Here is a 15880-nt window from a genome sequence, read left to right on the forward strand (position 1 = left end):
AAACGCAGTTGCAGGGTCTAACCAAGGATGTGGCCAGATCAGGTTTCAAACCGGGTTTCTAGTGCAAATCCCCACTTGGGTGGTGAAACCGAGCTAGAAACGAGTTTAACCGGCAGATCAGAATCCCTGCTGCGGTGAGCGGAGAGCAGAACGTTGCCCCCGCTGAAGGCTCGAGGACTTCTCTTGGCAGAGAAACACTTTGCAACATAAACCCACGCAACGCACCACCCCGTTGTGTACCCAACTCTGGTACTGATGTGCTTGTCCCTTAATATCCACATGCCACAATCTTTGCTGCATTTAGCCCCACAGCACCCAGGAGAAGCAAGGCTAGGCTATTACTCCCATGGTACAGACAGAGAAACTGAGGCACAGAGAGATGATGTGACTTACCCAGTCTGTGTCTGAGAAGAGAATTGCACTTAGGGCTAGCTTCTTGCAAGCAGGCAAGGAAACCACTGAACCATCCTTCCACACGTGGAGGATCGATCCATCAATGGCTATTAGCCAGGATGGGCAGGGATGGTGTCTTCAGCCTCTGTTTGCCAGAAGCCGGGAATGGGCGACAGGGGATGGATCACTTGATTACCTGTTCTGTTCATTCCCTCTGGGGCACCTGGCATTGGCCACTGTTGGTAGACAGGATACTGGGCTAGATGGACCTTTGGTCTGACCCAGTGTGGCCGTTCTGATGTTCTAGTCAATGACTCACAGCACAGGTAACCCTCAATCCTTCTTCACTTCAAACCTGTCTTATTCCTGCAGCATTGAATCTAACCTGAATCTTGCCAAAGGCACCGTGAGCACTGGGTGTCAGCAAGGATCAAAGCCCAGTTTTCAGAAGAGATTAGGGCCAGATAGTCACGTGCTCAGTGCCCAATCGCTCCCACGTGCACCTTCTCTTGAAACTCTGGCTCCTACGTGCATGAGGCGTTTGGCCTTTGTTCTCGGTAAGACAACAGAGAAAACATGCATTTCTACAGCCCCGTCTCTCAAAAATACCTTCAGGCATTCCAGCGGGCCTGTGCACGGAGACTGAGGACTCCCACCCACACGGAAAATTTAACCCAGACAGGGAACAACTGGGGCTGAAATATGCATAATTAGACAGTGGAACTCATTGTCACTGGATGTGACGCAGGGCAAGAACTTAAGAAGAATCAAAGAGGGATGGGATATGGATAACAAGACTACCCAGAGTGATAACGGTTAATGTTAATACATTTTTGGAAGGGATATTAACCTTCCTGCATCAGGCCTTAAACCAATCCCTAATTAGGATGAGACCTTCATGGGGGGCAGATATCTGCTAGGGTGGGGTTTCCTGCACCTTCCTCCGAGACATCGGGTGCTGGGCGCTGTCCGAGACAAGATCCTGGACAAGGTGCATCATGGGTGTGATCCAGTCTGGAGTTTCCTGTGTCCCTAACTGAAATATGATCACCAAGCTCCTCTCCCAATGCAAACCACACCCTCTAGCTTGCCCAGAGCTCGAATGATTAGATACGCCCACGTGTGCCCTGCAGTCTGTTGGGCATTGCCTCTGGATTCATTCCTGTGGCTGAACATTGCCCGGATTCTCCAGTCCCATCTACACCCTGATAAAAGATACACCCTCTGCCACCGTGCTGCCAGCCAGTGAACCTGGCATGGGGCCGGGCTTGCTGCAAAGCTCTCCAGACCAGCCTTTGGTGATGGAAAGATGGAGACAGCCTCTCTCCATGTGTGAATGCCCCAGACTGGCAGCTCCAGACAGCTCTGGGTGTTGTCAGTGCAGATGACATCTTGCCTGCCTACCCAGCTGGAGAAATGCCTAGGGTGGGAAGCTGTCAGAAAAGGCTGGGAGAAAACGACAGAGATGGAAAAGAAGGGTCATGTGTGGAAGAGGCAGACGGTTCGCCTGCGATCAGACAGAGAGAGGGATTCAGAACCAGGAGCCAGCCACTTAGCCACCTTGTAGCTTCTGAGCAGGACAGAAAAACACGGACATGTTACGTTTTGGGCTAACAATGCATCTCACTGTCCGTCCGTTTATCTGCCTGTCTCTGATCATACCCTGCAGAACACCCACCGGCCTGGACCAGTAAGATCTGGCCCCAAAATACTTTGGGGCAGATCTCCTGAGGGCATAGAGCAGGAGGGCAGTCTGGACGGAGGAAGAGGGAATGGAGAAGAGACCCACATGCTAGTCATCTGGGTGGCGGCATTCTGGATGAGATGGGCCATGGGTCTGATCCCTGTGTTCCTGGGAGAACATGATGTGCTCTGAGAGGTGCACGAGCAGGATCTGGGAGCGTCGGGGTGGACCGTGGATCTGCCAGGACCTCTGGTTTGGTAACAGCAGCTTAGCCTTGGTGCTTTCCCAGTCTTACACCCCATAAGGGAGAGAACCCACCGCAGGAACCACCCTGCACCCCAACCTCTTGGCCACTCCGGCCTCTCCCTTGCTTCCTCTGACTGACCACTGGAGTGGCAGCATGGTCTGCACGAACGGGCACGGGGCTGGGAGATCCTGAGTGCTAATCCTGGCTCTCTGTGCTCTTGGGCTAAGTCACTTTGGCCCAGGTCTTGGGGCTCCTAACTTCCATGGAAATCAACAGGCGTTAGGTACCTAAGCCCCTTGAGGAGCAGTCAGGTAACACTGAGCTGGAACGAGGCAATGGCCAATGTTTCTAACCAGAGGAGCCACAGCTTAGTCTCCGAAATCCATATTTAGCCACAGATTTCAGAAATGCCTCTGGGAGTAGGCGCACAAGCCCCACTCAAGTCAATAGGACCTTGGCTCCTAACTCACCTCAGCACTTTTGTAAAACCCACCGACGTTCAGCCACAGGGGCCTTACTTGAAGCCCCTATTTTTGATCCTTTGGGCCAACATCTGTCGAGCACTGGGGATGTATAAAGCACTAGACAGCTGCTACGTCTTTAGTACCAAGGCCTCCTGCCCTCAGGCTGTAACATAGATTCATAGATTCTAGGACTGGAAGGGACCTCGAGAGGTCATCGAGTCCAGTCCCCTGCCCGCATGGCAGGGCCAAATACTGTCTAGACCCTCCCGGATAGACATTTATCTAACCTACTCTTGTATCTCCAGAGATGGAGATTCCACAACCTCCCTAGGCAATTTATTCCAGTGTTTAACCACCCTGACAGGAACTTTTTCCTAATGTCCAACCTAAACCTCCCTTGCTGCAGTTTAAGCCCATTGCTTCTTGTTCTATCCTTAGAGGCTAAGATGAACAAGTTTTCTCCCTCCTCCTTATGACACCCTTTTAGATACCTGAAAACTGCTATCATGTCCCCTCTCAGTCTTCTCTTTTCCAAACTAAACAAACCCAATTCTTTCAGCCTTCCTTCATAGGTCATGTTCTCTAGACCTTTAATCATTCTTGTTGCTCTTCTCTGGACCCTCTCCAATTTCTCCACATCTTTCTTGGAATGTGGTGCCCATGAGCCGCCCTGGCCTAGACTGTGGTGAGCGGTGGAGAAATCCAGCATGGTCTAGTGGATTGAATATGGGGCTGGGGACAAGGGATTCCCAGGCACTGCCCTGCTGTGGGTGAAGATGGCCAATGACCTGCTCTGGGATGTGATGTACTGGGTTGCAGGTGGCCTGGCTCTGATGGCCTCTTAGGAGAGCAGTGTGCCTAGTCTGGAATCGATGGTGTGGACTTTGCTAGGGGAGAAACGGTCCCCCCGCCACACTCAGGAAAGCATCCTCCTCCAGAAGGACATCACTCACCCTTGTTCCTCCATCATCTCCTGCAGCTCCATGCACTTCAGCTCCACCCGCCGCTTCCGCTCATGATCCAGGATCTCCCGGTGAGCCTTTTTCACCAGGCTGGGCTCCACCAGACGCACCTCCTCCTCTGGCTTGTGCCAGGTGCCAGAGGCGCCGGGTTGGGGAAAGCCATTGGCCGCCTCCTGGGGGGAAGGCATCTTGGCCCCGTTATTATATAGGGCCATCCCAGCGTGCGCCCTCCGACTCCACAGCCCCTGCGAGGGATAGAAACAAATTCATGGTAAGTCATTTCCAGCTTCCCTATCCCCAACCAGGAGGGAGGGGAAAAAATACAGCTGAGCACTAAGCCACTCTGCTAAATTAATACTGACAGCTTAATGGGGGACGAGCTGTTCTAATCTGCTTCTCAGCACATCGGGGACGCACACCGGCAGCCAGGCAGGGCGGCTGCTGTTAAGTCAGAGAGAGAAGGAGTTTCTAATCCAGGAGGGGTCCTGGAGCCATAGGGATGCAAATGAAAGGGCAGTGCGCAGTGGGCACAGATCCCATGTCATCCAGCAATCCAAGCATCACGTGAAAGACCCTCCTTCAACAGGGGATCCCATCCCTGGACCAACTGCAGCGAGGTCCAGCTTGGTTGGCTTTCGAAAGTGAGGCCCCACTCTGCAAAGAGACTGTAGAAGTAGCATCTGGGTTCATCGTGTCAACAGGATTTTCAGCTCAAACCTGATCAGTTTACTAGCAAATGCCTGGGATCTGAGAGTCAAGCTGGGTTCTTTTCTTTCTTGCACATCACCACCAGTAATCAAGGTTCTGCTGGCCAAACCATGCCGTTGGTGACATCTGTGCAACCCCATTGTCTTCCTATTTGCCCTGGATCACAACTCTGCAGCCGCCACCCCCACATCTAAACCAGCATTGCATGTGTTTAACTGATTGGAACTTAGCAAACAATTCTGCTGCTGATACACCGGGAGGGCCAACAGGAATGAAATGTAGCCACAATCCATTTTGGTTCCTAAAGCCAGCAGATCCGACTGACACACACAAGGAAGCAGGTCTGTGGAACTAGGAGGTGTCACTTAATAGAGCGCCTCGTTAGAGGAGAGCTGCATCTCAAATAGCACCACAAGACTGTAGTCACCTATCCCTGGAAAATCTAAGGAGAACTGACCCGCTGGGATTCAAATCTGTATTCACAGTAAGGCAACCCACGTGCTTATCGCTGTAGCCAGACTTACAATGCGGCTCTTCTGTCTCCCTGTAGAGGCCGGACCATGCCTAGAGCTGTATGAATCTGTTACTGCCTAAGAGCTACAGAGCTGGTTATTAAGATCACATAGTAGCGGCTCACGCTTTTTGAGCCAGAAGTCCCGGGTTCAGCGCTCACAGCCAGCCAGAGCAGGGGGTTGCTTACACACCAGTCAGTCATCCCCTCTGGTAGTGGTAGCATTCGACCTGCTTCAGAACCGCTTCCCCGCATCTTAATTTGATCCTGGAGTTTGGTCACTGGCTTCAAGGGAAGGCAGATTCCGCCTTTTTATACAATTCTACCCCCCTCGCCCGAGACATGCCACTTGAGAAGAGATCTCTCTGCCCTGCTGCACTGAGCCACCTCGTTTGATTCCCCGGCTGTAGCAAAGCACCATCAGTCCGTGGGTCATCTTGTTGAAGTGGATTATTTCATTAAACACAAGCTGAAACCGGGCATTTTGCACAAGTCTAGGAGGTTCTATGATGGCCACACTGCAGAAAACCCCCAGCTGAGCTCCTCAGCTAATGATAAAGGGTTGAGCGAGCTGGGCGTGCTGGGAGGAAAGCCACAGCTACCTGCAAACTGAGACAATGATGAGGTACCGATTGCGAATTACCAGGCGCAGTGCAGCCTCCCATATCCCCAGAGCCTGTAGATGAAATCTGGCTGCTGCGTGTCTCTTGGAAAGTAGGTTATGAAATTAAGTACAAAACTCAATTATTCGCATCAGGTGCCCATTGCAAAAAGCTTTGGGGGTGCAGTTTGCCTGGCTTAGAATAAAGGCAGGAACATCTCCCCAGTACAGGGAGCAAGGACCCCATAACACCCTGCAGCCTCCCCATATTAGAGGACAGAGACAAGGAAACCTGCCTAGCAATCTCAACGCGTGAGTTCCAGAGCTGGGACAAAGAGCTCCCCTACGGCCCTCGAGTGCGTCAGTCTGGTTTGCCCGTCCGCCTCGTTGCAGCAATGCATTGTGGGAACATCGAGGGCGCTAGCCCGGAACACCTCAGTGTCCCTGAGATGAGCATCTGGCCCACTCAGGCAGACACATCAATGGCTCTTGTTGCTGCGCCCTGAGCACCCGGGAGCAGAGAGGAGCCCAGCACGAGCCCAGACTTGTGGCCCACTTTGCCAATGAGCAGAGACACGCCCACTGCTGAGGGGGCGGCTACAGCTGGTGCCAGTCTGCCAGGGAGGCTCCGCCAGGCCGCCGCCCCTTCGCCTCATCTGCAGGGGTGGGGGGAGTTTCGGCAGACCTTAGGAGCCCACGGCTCTGGCCAGGAGCCCATGCTCCAGTCATTTCCTTCCACCCGCGAGACTGGAGGGAGTGACTTCTCCAGGCTGCCTTGGCCAACCGCTGCATCCCCTGCTTCCGATGGGACAGCACTGCAGGAAACCTGCCTCCAGGTGCCCACCCTGGCAGGCTACTTGGGAACGAATGGGACTCCTGGTTCGAGTGCCCTGGGCCAGACTGGCACTGCCCCGCTGCGCGAGCGTGATCAATGATCAACAGATCCAGGCAGGAAACGGCCCAAACCATCCAGCTACCATGCCCTGAGTGCGCTGGGAGCCTGCCTAGAGAGGTCAGGAGGGCTCTGCACCTTGGAGGGGCCACAGCTGGGCAGGCCAGGCCCCACTCCCCGAGCCCCTGTGCAGAGGGACTGGCCCAGTGCCCCTTCCACAGGTGCAGGAGATGCCAGTGCAAATCCCGTTTCCAGCTCCCTTCCCCACCCAAAGGACACTCCGCTTGGCATGGAAATCGTACCCACAGGCACAATTTAGCCACATACATGTGCCAGTTAAGAACAGCTTACGCTAATGGGGGCTGCTCCCTCTCTCTGTCTCTTCCCCCCCACAGCTCTGAACTCGTACAGTCATTTCTTTACATCTGGGAAACAAACTGAGCAGCTTGTCTTTACAGGGTAGTTAAAGCACCGGCCTGGGGCGCCGCAGAACTGGGCGCTATTCCCAGCAATGCCACAGAAGCCATTTGTGACCCTGAGCAAGTCACTGCCCTGCTCTGTGCCTCAGTTTCCCCCTTTGTAACAGTGGGGGTCAGCGCCTGGGCACAGGACTGGTATAGGGGGCTGGTGTGTTTCACAGTGGGGGGAGGTATCCCCTGGGGTTGGTTCCCCCCTTTCAAGGCCCTTGTGCCCTGCCCAGGTGTTGTAAACAGAATGGAGACTGGGGGTGTAATTCACCCCAGGAGTGGGTTCTGGGTCAGGACCACAGAGTTTGCCCTGAGGAAGGACCGAGTCAGGCCCCCAGGCCCTGGCACGCTGCTCCCTGGCAGTGTGGCTCCAGGCCATGCACGGGGCACAGGGACAAATGGCAGCTACGGGGCTCGTTAACTGCGCCAACTTTTATTTGCAAAGGGTCAACATCCAGAGCTATTTTAATTCACTGATCCAATGTACTGCCGGTTGCCAGGCAACACAGCCCTCTGTTGCTGCCTGTGCAGAAGCCTGTAAGGACTTTGTCGGCAGTGGAAGAGGGGGAGATTTGGGGGTGGGGGAGAAAAATGGCTCCGAAAATGCCATCCCCAATGCCCACTGCCTCCCCTGCCCATCCCAAAGGGCGGGCGGGTGGGGGAGGGAGGGAGGGAGCTTGTGCCCAGAGATGCTGGCTGCCACAGGCACTATACCATGAGGCGGGGAAGGGCAAGGTGTGGTGGGGGGGCCACCTCCAAAGGCTCTTATTGCCCATGGACAGTGCATGGCTATGGGAAAGCACAAAGGTCCGGAGGGGAAGTGGAGGCACAGAGTGGGAAAGTGACTTGACCAAGGTCATGCAACACGTAAGTGGCAGACTCGGAACTAGAGCACAGCTCTCCTGGCTGCTAGCCCTGTGCCCTACTCACTAGCCCATGCTGCCCAGGGGCACTGAAGAAGCCTAGAGCTCTGCCTCCTAATGGGAATCAGTGGGGTGCATCCCACCTTTTGGGGGAATTTCCTTAATGGCTCCCAGCATGCATAGGGGCCACTGCCCCCCACCCCGGTGGGCAAAGCGGCTCTGAGCTCAGCTCTGCTGAGGTGCCCCTGTACCATGGCTGTAGCCCTACACATGAAGGCATGAACAGGAGTGGGCCAGATCCACCGGTGAGGTAAATCAGCTTAACCACGCCGCCTAGCACTGGGGGCATAGGGAAGGCCACCCTTCCTCTTGTGGTCGGAGCCAAGACAATCTTACCGTAGTACGTATCCACTTTGTTGTGCGGATGGAGGAAGACGGAATCCAGCCAAGCTTGTTCTAACTCAACTAGCCAGAAGGAAAAGTTTCCTGCTCCCGCATCTCTCTTATGAGTGAGTCTTGTCTCAAGAAAAGCTTTTATCTATTTATTTGATCATCAAATATTAACTCGTGTCTGGGACGCTCCTAGAGCCTGGAAAATTAAACTGGAGAAGGGAAGCCCCAGAGGGCAGCTGAAAATTCAGAGGTTCCGATACAACGCTAGGTGAGAATTAACGGCTGGATTTTCTCAGCAGCTCAGCATGTTGGCTGCGCGGCTCTGAAAAAATCTGGCCCTACGTGATCTGCCAGTTGAGTCTACAGCAGAGATGGGAATTGAGTCTACCGCTGTGTGACGAAGTGGGAATGTTCTTAATATTTTCTCTGAATACTGTGTGGGTGCCTCAGTTTCCCCTATGCATTTCTCAAGTATCTAGGTGGTGGGATAAGGGGGTGTGATTGTTGCAGAGCAGAGGGCCAGTGTGATGGTGTTTGCACAGAGAATGGCCAACACCCTGTCTCCTGGCAACTGATGGCCTGAGCCCCACCCCTGCAAAGGTGCCAGCTGAAGGTGTTGGAGAACAAAGAAATCAGGTGGCCTCCTGGCCCGGGAAAGAGACAAAGGCGAGAGGAAGGGCTGGAGAGTTTAAGTTTGGAGCTGGCTGGGGAAACGACGGAGCCCCATGGCTGGGGTCTAAACTCCCTGCCCCCCCAAGATGGACCTGACTGAGGGGGTCCTGTGTCTGTACCTTGAAGCTCTGTTTTGGACTGTGTTCCTGTCGTCTAATAAACCTTCTGTTTTACTGGCTGGCTGAGAGTCATGGTGAATCGCAGGAAGTGCGGGGTGTAGGGCCCTGACTACCTCACACTCTGTGACAAGCTGCGTGATGGATTCATTAGATGACCTCCTGAGGTCCCTTCCAGTCCTATGATTCTATAAGGCACAAGCCTCCTGCGAACCAGCCATGTGTTCAGCTCCAAACACCAGGTCTAGCTCATCCCCTCCCTCTCTCTTCACACACACTAGTACTCTCCAAAGACCCACATTCACAGGCGCACCGGGTAGGCAACCGCACTTGGAGGGAGGATACAGGCGCCTCTGAAACAGCCGGTTGCCTGTGCATTGACTCCACTGATGCTTTGATTCCAGGACTGCTGAAAATGATTGTAAATGAACAGACCGGCTGAAAAACCAGGGCCCAGTTCGCATCCTGCTCTCGCCTCTCGCACACAACCACGGCGCTTCTGGTCCCTTCCAGGCCCAGTCCTGAAGCCATCTCCCCTGGGCCGGGCTGGGAAGATGGGCAAGAGACGCTCGTGTCCGGGGAAGCAGTGGCAGTCCGGGCCGGGCTGCTCTGATGAAGATTAATTGACGGTGAAATGGCCCAGCTGTAACGCGGCACCCAATCTGCTTCCAAAATTTCGCCTACCGCCGGGGAAAGCTGTTATGCTAATGAGCTAATCACTCATGGGGGAGCAGCACATCCAACCATGTCAGTTTCAGGAAGACCTAGAGGAAGCTTATCTGGGTGATACCAGCCTCTTGCTGGGGCTTGGAGCCAGTCACCTTCTCAGAGCAATTCACTGCAGCTACAAAACGTTTTCACAGGGCTACGATCGAGGGAGGGGAAGCATACCCTGCCCCCACCCCTAAATCTCAGGGGATCAGGTGCAAACTGATGGTCCCCAGTCATTTGCTGTCCAAGCAGGAAAGCGTAGTGGTGTGGCCTGCCGGATAAATGCCCTCAAACAACAGAAATAGGACCCGGCTTCATGATCATTCATTCATTAAGCCTCACAATCCACTTATGAGACATTATCCTCATTTTACAGGTGGGGAAACCGAGGCACGAGAAGGTTAAGTGACTCACCCAAGGTCACAGAGCGAGGCAGTGGCCAAGAGCCACTAGAATGAAGGAGGCTTAACTCTAACCACTAGACATGCTCCCTGAAACCTTTGATCTCGAACAGCGCCTGCTCGGAGTTCATTTACCAGGCAACCCCTGGGCTGGTAATGTTCCGATTTACAGACATTTCTGAGGCAGTTTTGAGCCCAAGCAAAGCCAGGAGTTCTGTGGGGCACCCCCAAACTCCATGCTGCTACAGTGAATGGGCTTAGTACATATGAGCAGGTCTATAGCTGCCTGCTATTGAGTGAAAGCGCCAGGAGCTGCCTGGTTTGATGCCCAGGGCCCTCCAGGGTGTTCTCATGCACACAGCCACAGCTTCTCGCACGCCACCTGCAGGGCCCGGGGAAGAAACAGCTCCCACTGCCAGGCCTTCTACAGCAGGCAGGACCACCAGTAGAGGGCAGGCTGCTCAGGCCCTGAACCTCCACCCTAGCAAACTCTGCAGGTCATTGGCTGGCCCCGACTCCCATCCCAGTGCCGGCACCAAAAGAGGAGTTGTCTTACTGTCTGGCACTGGGGCCCTGATCTTCTTGGCCCTAAATTCCTTAAAGTTTAACAGCTCAGGGATTAAAGGGCCAAGAGATCCCGCTGCATCTGATCTTCCAGGCCCTCTGGGAATCGCACGGTGCAGTTGGAAGCTGGACCATTTGCCCCTCCGGCCGCAATGCCAAGCACCTCACAGCCCATCCCTTCTCTGGCAGCTGATCTTACACCCAGAGACGCACGCACCTTCCTTGTATGCTCTGACGTGAACACATCGGCCATGGACGCGCCCTGGCGCCACCCTTTAGTGCTCGGGGCCCGTGGGGCCAGGCCTGCCGGCTGCTTTGATTCAGACCCTCCCCCAGGGGGAGCTAAAGACTCAGCCGGCGGCGTCCCTCCCTCGGATCCAGTGCTCACTTGGTGCCCCGGCAGGGCACTAGGTGTCTGTGCGGAGGGAGGGGCTGTCTCTTTGGGGAGTGATCCTGACCTCTTGAGGTCACTGAAGTTCCCATGGCAAGTCTACTGCCAGTGTGTGTGGCTGGGGGAGGGGTTGCTAAAGGCCCGGTGGGGTCGGCTTTAGGTGCCCCAAGCAAGGCCCCCATCCCGGATATTCCTCCTTTCCCCAGTGAATCCTGAGTCGACCCTCCCGCATCTAGGTAGCGCTGCTCAGGGTGGGATGGACGGGAGTGGAACCCCTTCTCCCGCACTCCTTTCGGGGCTGTCCCATCAGTCCCAGGACCCCCATCGCACGTTTCCCTGCCTCCCAGACAGCAGCTCGGTCAAATCCCAGCCCTGCCGGTTTCTTTCCACCTCGCCACATTCCCCTGTGGTTTCCATTAACTACGCTGCCCTTCATTCCCTGTCCTACACCGTCAGCTGGGGTCGCCGTGTGCTGTTCAACAGCGGCTATGCCCCACCCCAGAAGTGGCCACAGCTCTGCAGTACAGTCGGCTGTTGCTCTTGTACGTATTGCAGCAGCCCCTAGCTGGGATCAGGGGTGCATTGTGCTGCACGGTGTATACACACAGGCCTCATGCTGCACAGCTTACACTCCCTATGTGCAAGGGAGAGAAACAGGAGCCTTGAGCAGTAACTGGGCCACATCACACAACGGGGGCAGGAAACCAGCGCTCCTGAATCCCAGCCCACTGCCTTCCCCACAGCCGGGTCAGTCCCCCTGCTAGTTTGTCAAGCCCTTCGAGAGGCGAGGCGCTATTCGCCGAGCCCAGTATGGACTATTAACGGCTGGACCACGCCAGCGGGTGGAAGAGCCTTTGAGTAGCCGACACTGTGGCAGAGGTGAAAAAGGCAGCCATTCTATGCTGGTCACACAGCCGGCTATGAGCTAATCCAGGAACAGTCTTTGAATTGCCGATCGCCACTCAGCACTTCTAACCCACAGGGCAATGGTTCCCCAGCCAAAACGGGCACCCAGGGTCTTCCCGCAGCCCCACCCTCCTCTCCAGCATCTGTTTCCCATGGGAGAGGAAGAGCCCGTGTACAACACTTCTTGTTTATCATCCTCTCTCTCCTCCCCTCTTTTCTCTCCTGCTCTTTCACCTTCACGTGTCCCTGTCTCCTTCCTCCACGATCAAATTCCAATCTCTTTTTCTTTGCTCCAAAAATAACCAGCAGTGCCCTCACCCGGAATGAGAAACCTGGGTCTCGGCTAACATTCCCCGAGGCCGGGGAGGAGAGCCGTAAATACTTTTGGATCCAGGCTGCCCCAATTCAATCAGGAAGACGAGAGGCATCTATGCAGGTTGTGACATTCTGCATCCACCACCGCATTAGGCTCAGATCGGACTTTTCCTGGTGTGAAAGTCAGGCCCTTGTCTTCTGGGGAGCAACAGCACACTTGTCTTTCCTACTCACAACCCCAGCAAGGACCCAGGAAGCAGAATCAAGGGCCTTGCCTTGTCTGTACAATGGGGAGACAGCTGATCTGTACATGCAGATCTAGGCAGCGCTCTCCAGTGATTAGATCCAGGAGTCCTGTGGCCTGATTTTCAAAAGAGCAGCACGCCCAGCATCTCCTACTGGTGGGTGCTTATTCGGGTGCCTAAATAGGGATTTAGGGCTGTGAACTTTGGGCATCTAGTTTTCCAGATCCCAGCCCTGAATTCTAGTCTTGGCTCTGCCGGGAGTGATCTTGAGCAAGTCACTGCCCTGCTCTGTGCCTCCGTTTCCCCATCAAAAATTGGGCTAATAATACTTAGCCACCTTTTGTAAAATGCTTTGGGATCCTTGGCTGAAAAGCCCTATCTGAGTGCTTAGCGCTCATAGGATAAATTGTTCTTCTTAATAATCAAATCAAATCTGTGAATGGGGAGTCTTTGCTTTGCCTTTGATGTTCAGTGATTCTTTCTGTTGCCAAAGAAGTCTCCAAAAATGGAGAGGTCTGACATCGCAGATAATCAACGTGAGTCTCAGAGGTCAGGTGCTCTGAGCTCTCTGCTAATCAAGGCCCCTTTAAGGCATCACAAACCGTGCAGTGAAAAATGGAGGCACCTCGCCTCTTTTACAAATCTTGGCTGAAACCCTTTGCGATTCCTTGGGACAGATGCGAGCCCTGTTTGGATAATTCCCCATGGGTCAGCCGTGCAATCCTTAGAGTAGGCCCAGCTCCCTCACAGAGTAGGTCTACACTGGGTCTGAGCTCAGGTGGCTAGTCTGAGCCTCTGGCCACGCAGAAACATCCACCTTACTAGTGCGCTGGTTTGATCCCTTATACCCAGGTCTGTGTACTCCCAGCTGCAGTGTAGACATCCCCACGGATGTCCCCTTATAACCATTTAGCATAGGCACCTCTCTCTCTCGCTCTTTCCCCCGCCCATCTATCTATCCATCCATCCCCACATCATCTAATCTACCTAACCCAGTGGTTCTCCACAAGGGGTACATGTACCCCTGGGGGTACGCAGAGGTCTTCCAGGGAGAACATCAACTCATTTAGATATTTGCCTAGTTTTACAACAGGCTACATAAAAAGCACTAGTGAAATCAATACACGCTAAAATTTCATACAGACAATGACTTGTTTATACTGCTCGATAGACTATACACTGAAATGTAAGTACGATATTTATATTCCAATCGATTTTATAATTACGTGGTAAAAAGGAGAGAGTCAGCAATTTGTCAGTAACAGTGCGCTGGGACACTTTTATGTCTGATTTTGTAAGCAAGTCGTTTTTAAGTGAGCTGGAAATTGGGGGTATGAAAGACAAATCAGACTCCGGAAAGGGGTACAGTACACTGGAATGGTTGAGAACCACTGATGTAACTTCTGATGCCACCCCCATCACTGTCAGGTCTAGAGACATGATGCTGTAATGTTCTGGGGAATTTTAAAGGCGAACACCAAATATTGGTGTCTTTTCACAAGCGCAAAAGTAGCTTCATTGTGGGCTTGAGTCTTGACAGCATCAGCTGAAATGCCACATTTTCTGCTAGGACTTTCCTGCCCTCGCAGCTGGGCTGGTATAGCTGTGTGGTGGGAGCTGTCCGCAGAGTTGCGGTGCTGAAAGTATCAGTGGAGAACTGAACGGAGGAACATGCATTTTAAAGCCAGATGTTATTAGATGTGCCTGATCATGAGAGACCTTGGGATAGCTACTTCCATGGAGGAGACAGGCTCCCCAATCCGGCCGTGTAAGGCCGCAGCCTTCTGCGGCCTTCCTTCCTGGGAATTACTTATGGGTTCTCCTGGGACTGAAAGTCACTGCAGCTCGAATCGTTCTGGGACACACGGTAAAGCTGTGTCAAACAGCCTTGCACAGTGGTTAGAGAAGAGGATCATGAGTTGGGACACGTGGTGTGAACAGCACCTGCGTTGAAGCTCAGATATACTTGAAATCAACTCTGGCTGGAGTCTGAGCTGTTTGCAAGATCATCGATAGGCCACTCAGGGTCTGTGCATCCGAAGAAGTGGGCTGTAGTCCACGAAAGCTTATGCTCTAATAAATTTGTTAGTCTCTAAGGTGCCACAAGTACTCTTGTTCTTTGTGCCTATAATGTTCAGGGAAGCTGGATAGGAATTTTGGGGTCTCTCTCAAGGGTAGCTGAGATCTTGCTGAGTCTTCCCATCACCGAGGCCCCCAACTGTGGTCCCATGGGACGCATCGCAGGGCTCAGTCCAGCATGGCCAGTACTCCCCCTCCTGGTCTCACCACCCCAGAGCTGCCTTGTGGAGCACAGCGAGATCCAGTAATGGGAAGATCAAACCCTGACCTTTTTATGTTGTTACACTGCAGAGCCTGGGAACCCACACGAAGCTGAGGTCTTGATGGAGAAGCTGTTCTGACAAAAACCATTCGTAAGCACACTCTGAACAGCACTTGGAAGGGTTCGCACAGCTCTGCTCAGGACGCCTGGGTTCTATCTCCTGTACTTACAGGGTCCCCTTTGCCATGGAATCTGAGCACCTCACAATCTGTGATGTATCTGTCCTCACAACACCCCTGGGAGGCAGGGCAGGGCTGTTATCCCCATTGGACAGATGGGCACCACGGAACAGAGACCAAGTGACTTACCCAAGACCATGCAGTGACCAAGGAAGTGAACCCAAGTCTTAGGCCGATGCCCTAACCACTGGACCCATTCTTCCTCTGTAGGGCCCGCCTCTGCTACCGACTCATTGTGTGACTTAGAGCAAGCCACTTAGCCCCTGATTCTGCCAACACTTAATCAAATGCTGCACTTACTCAACTGAGCACTGCCATTGAAATCAATGGGACTTACATGAGAAAAGTTAAGCACATGCCTAGGGGTTTACAGGCCTCTTTGTGCGACAGTTTCTCCACCTGTAAAACAGGGGGAATAATACGGAGCCCTTTCAGTTTGTTGAACTGACCCAAAGTGTTTTGTTTTAAGTCAATTCAACATGAAACTGTATTTCCCTATGGATGGATAGATAGTTCTAGATAGATAGATAGATAGTTCAGATAGATAGATAGATAGTTCAGGTGCCCTGAAGCCCCCATTCTCCACTAAGGGACAGGCTGCCTGGCTGGACTACATCTCCCAGGAAGCAATGCAGTCTCCCCTCTGACTGAGCTGTGTGGTACATCATGGGAGATGAAACTCTTCAGTGGAGAGACCATCTTTTTATTATAGTTTTTTTATAGCGTCCAGCACAATGGGGCCCTGATCCCTGCTGTGCAATACAGAAATAAATAATAAAGACAAGTGAAAATATGATAATACAGCTGGCTAATTACACAGTACTAAACCTTGGGGTCAAAATGTATTCGAAAGC

At 53.2% G+C, this 15880-nt stretch overlaps 1 protein-coding gene across 1 annotated transcript in view; it reads right to left on the reverse strand.

The window, feature by feature from the left end:
* The window catches only part of SRRM3 (serine/arginine repetitive matrix 3), a 180365-nt gene that overhangs the window by 82283 nt on the left and 82202 nt on the right, over nucleotides 1–15880 (reverse strand). The window contains exon 3 of the mRNA XM_005284437.4: nucleotides 3742–3995. Within this exon, the coding sequence (XP_005284494.2) occupies nucleotides 3742–3965 (224 nt within the window). The 5' untranslated portion in view covers nucleotides 3966–3995. The remainder of the gene's footprint in view (nucleotides 1–3741; nucleotides 3996–15880) is intronic.

The sequence above is a fragment of the Chrysemys picta genome, chromosome 19 (assembly GCF_011386835.1).
Source record: "Chrysemys picta bellii isolate R12L10 chromosome 19, ASM1138683v2, whole genome shotgun sequence".
NCBI lineage: Eukaryota > Metazoa > Chordata > Testudines > Emydidae > Chrysemys > Chrysemys picta.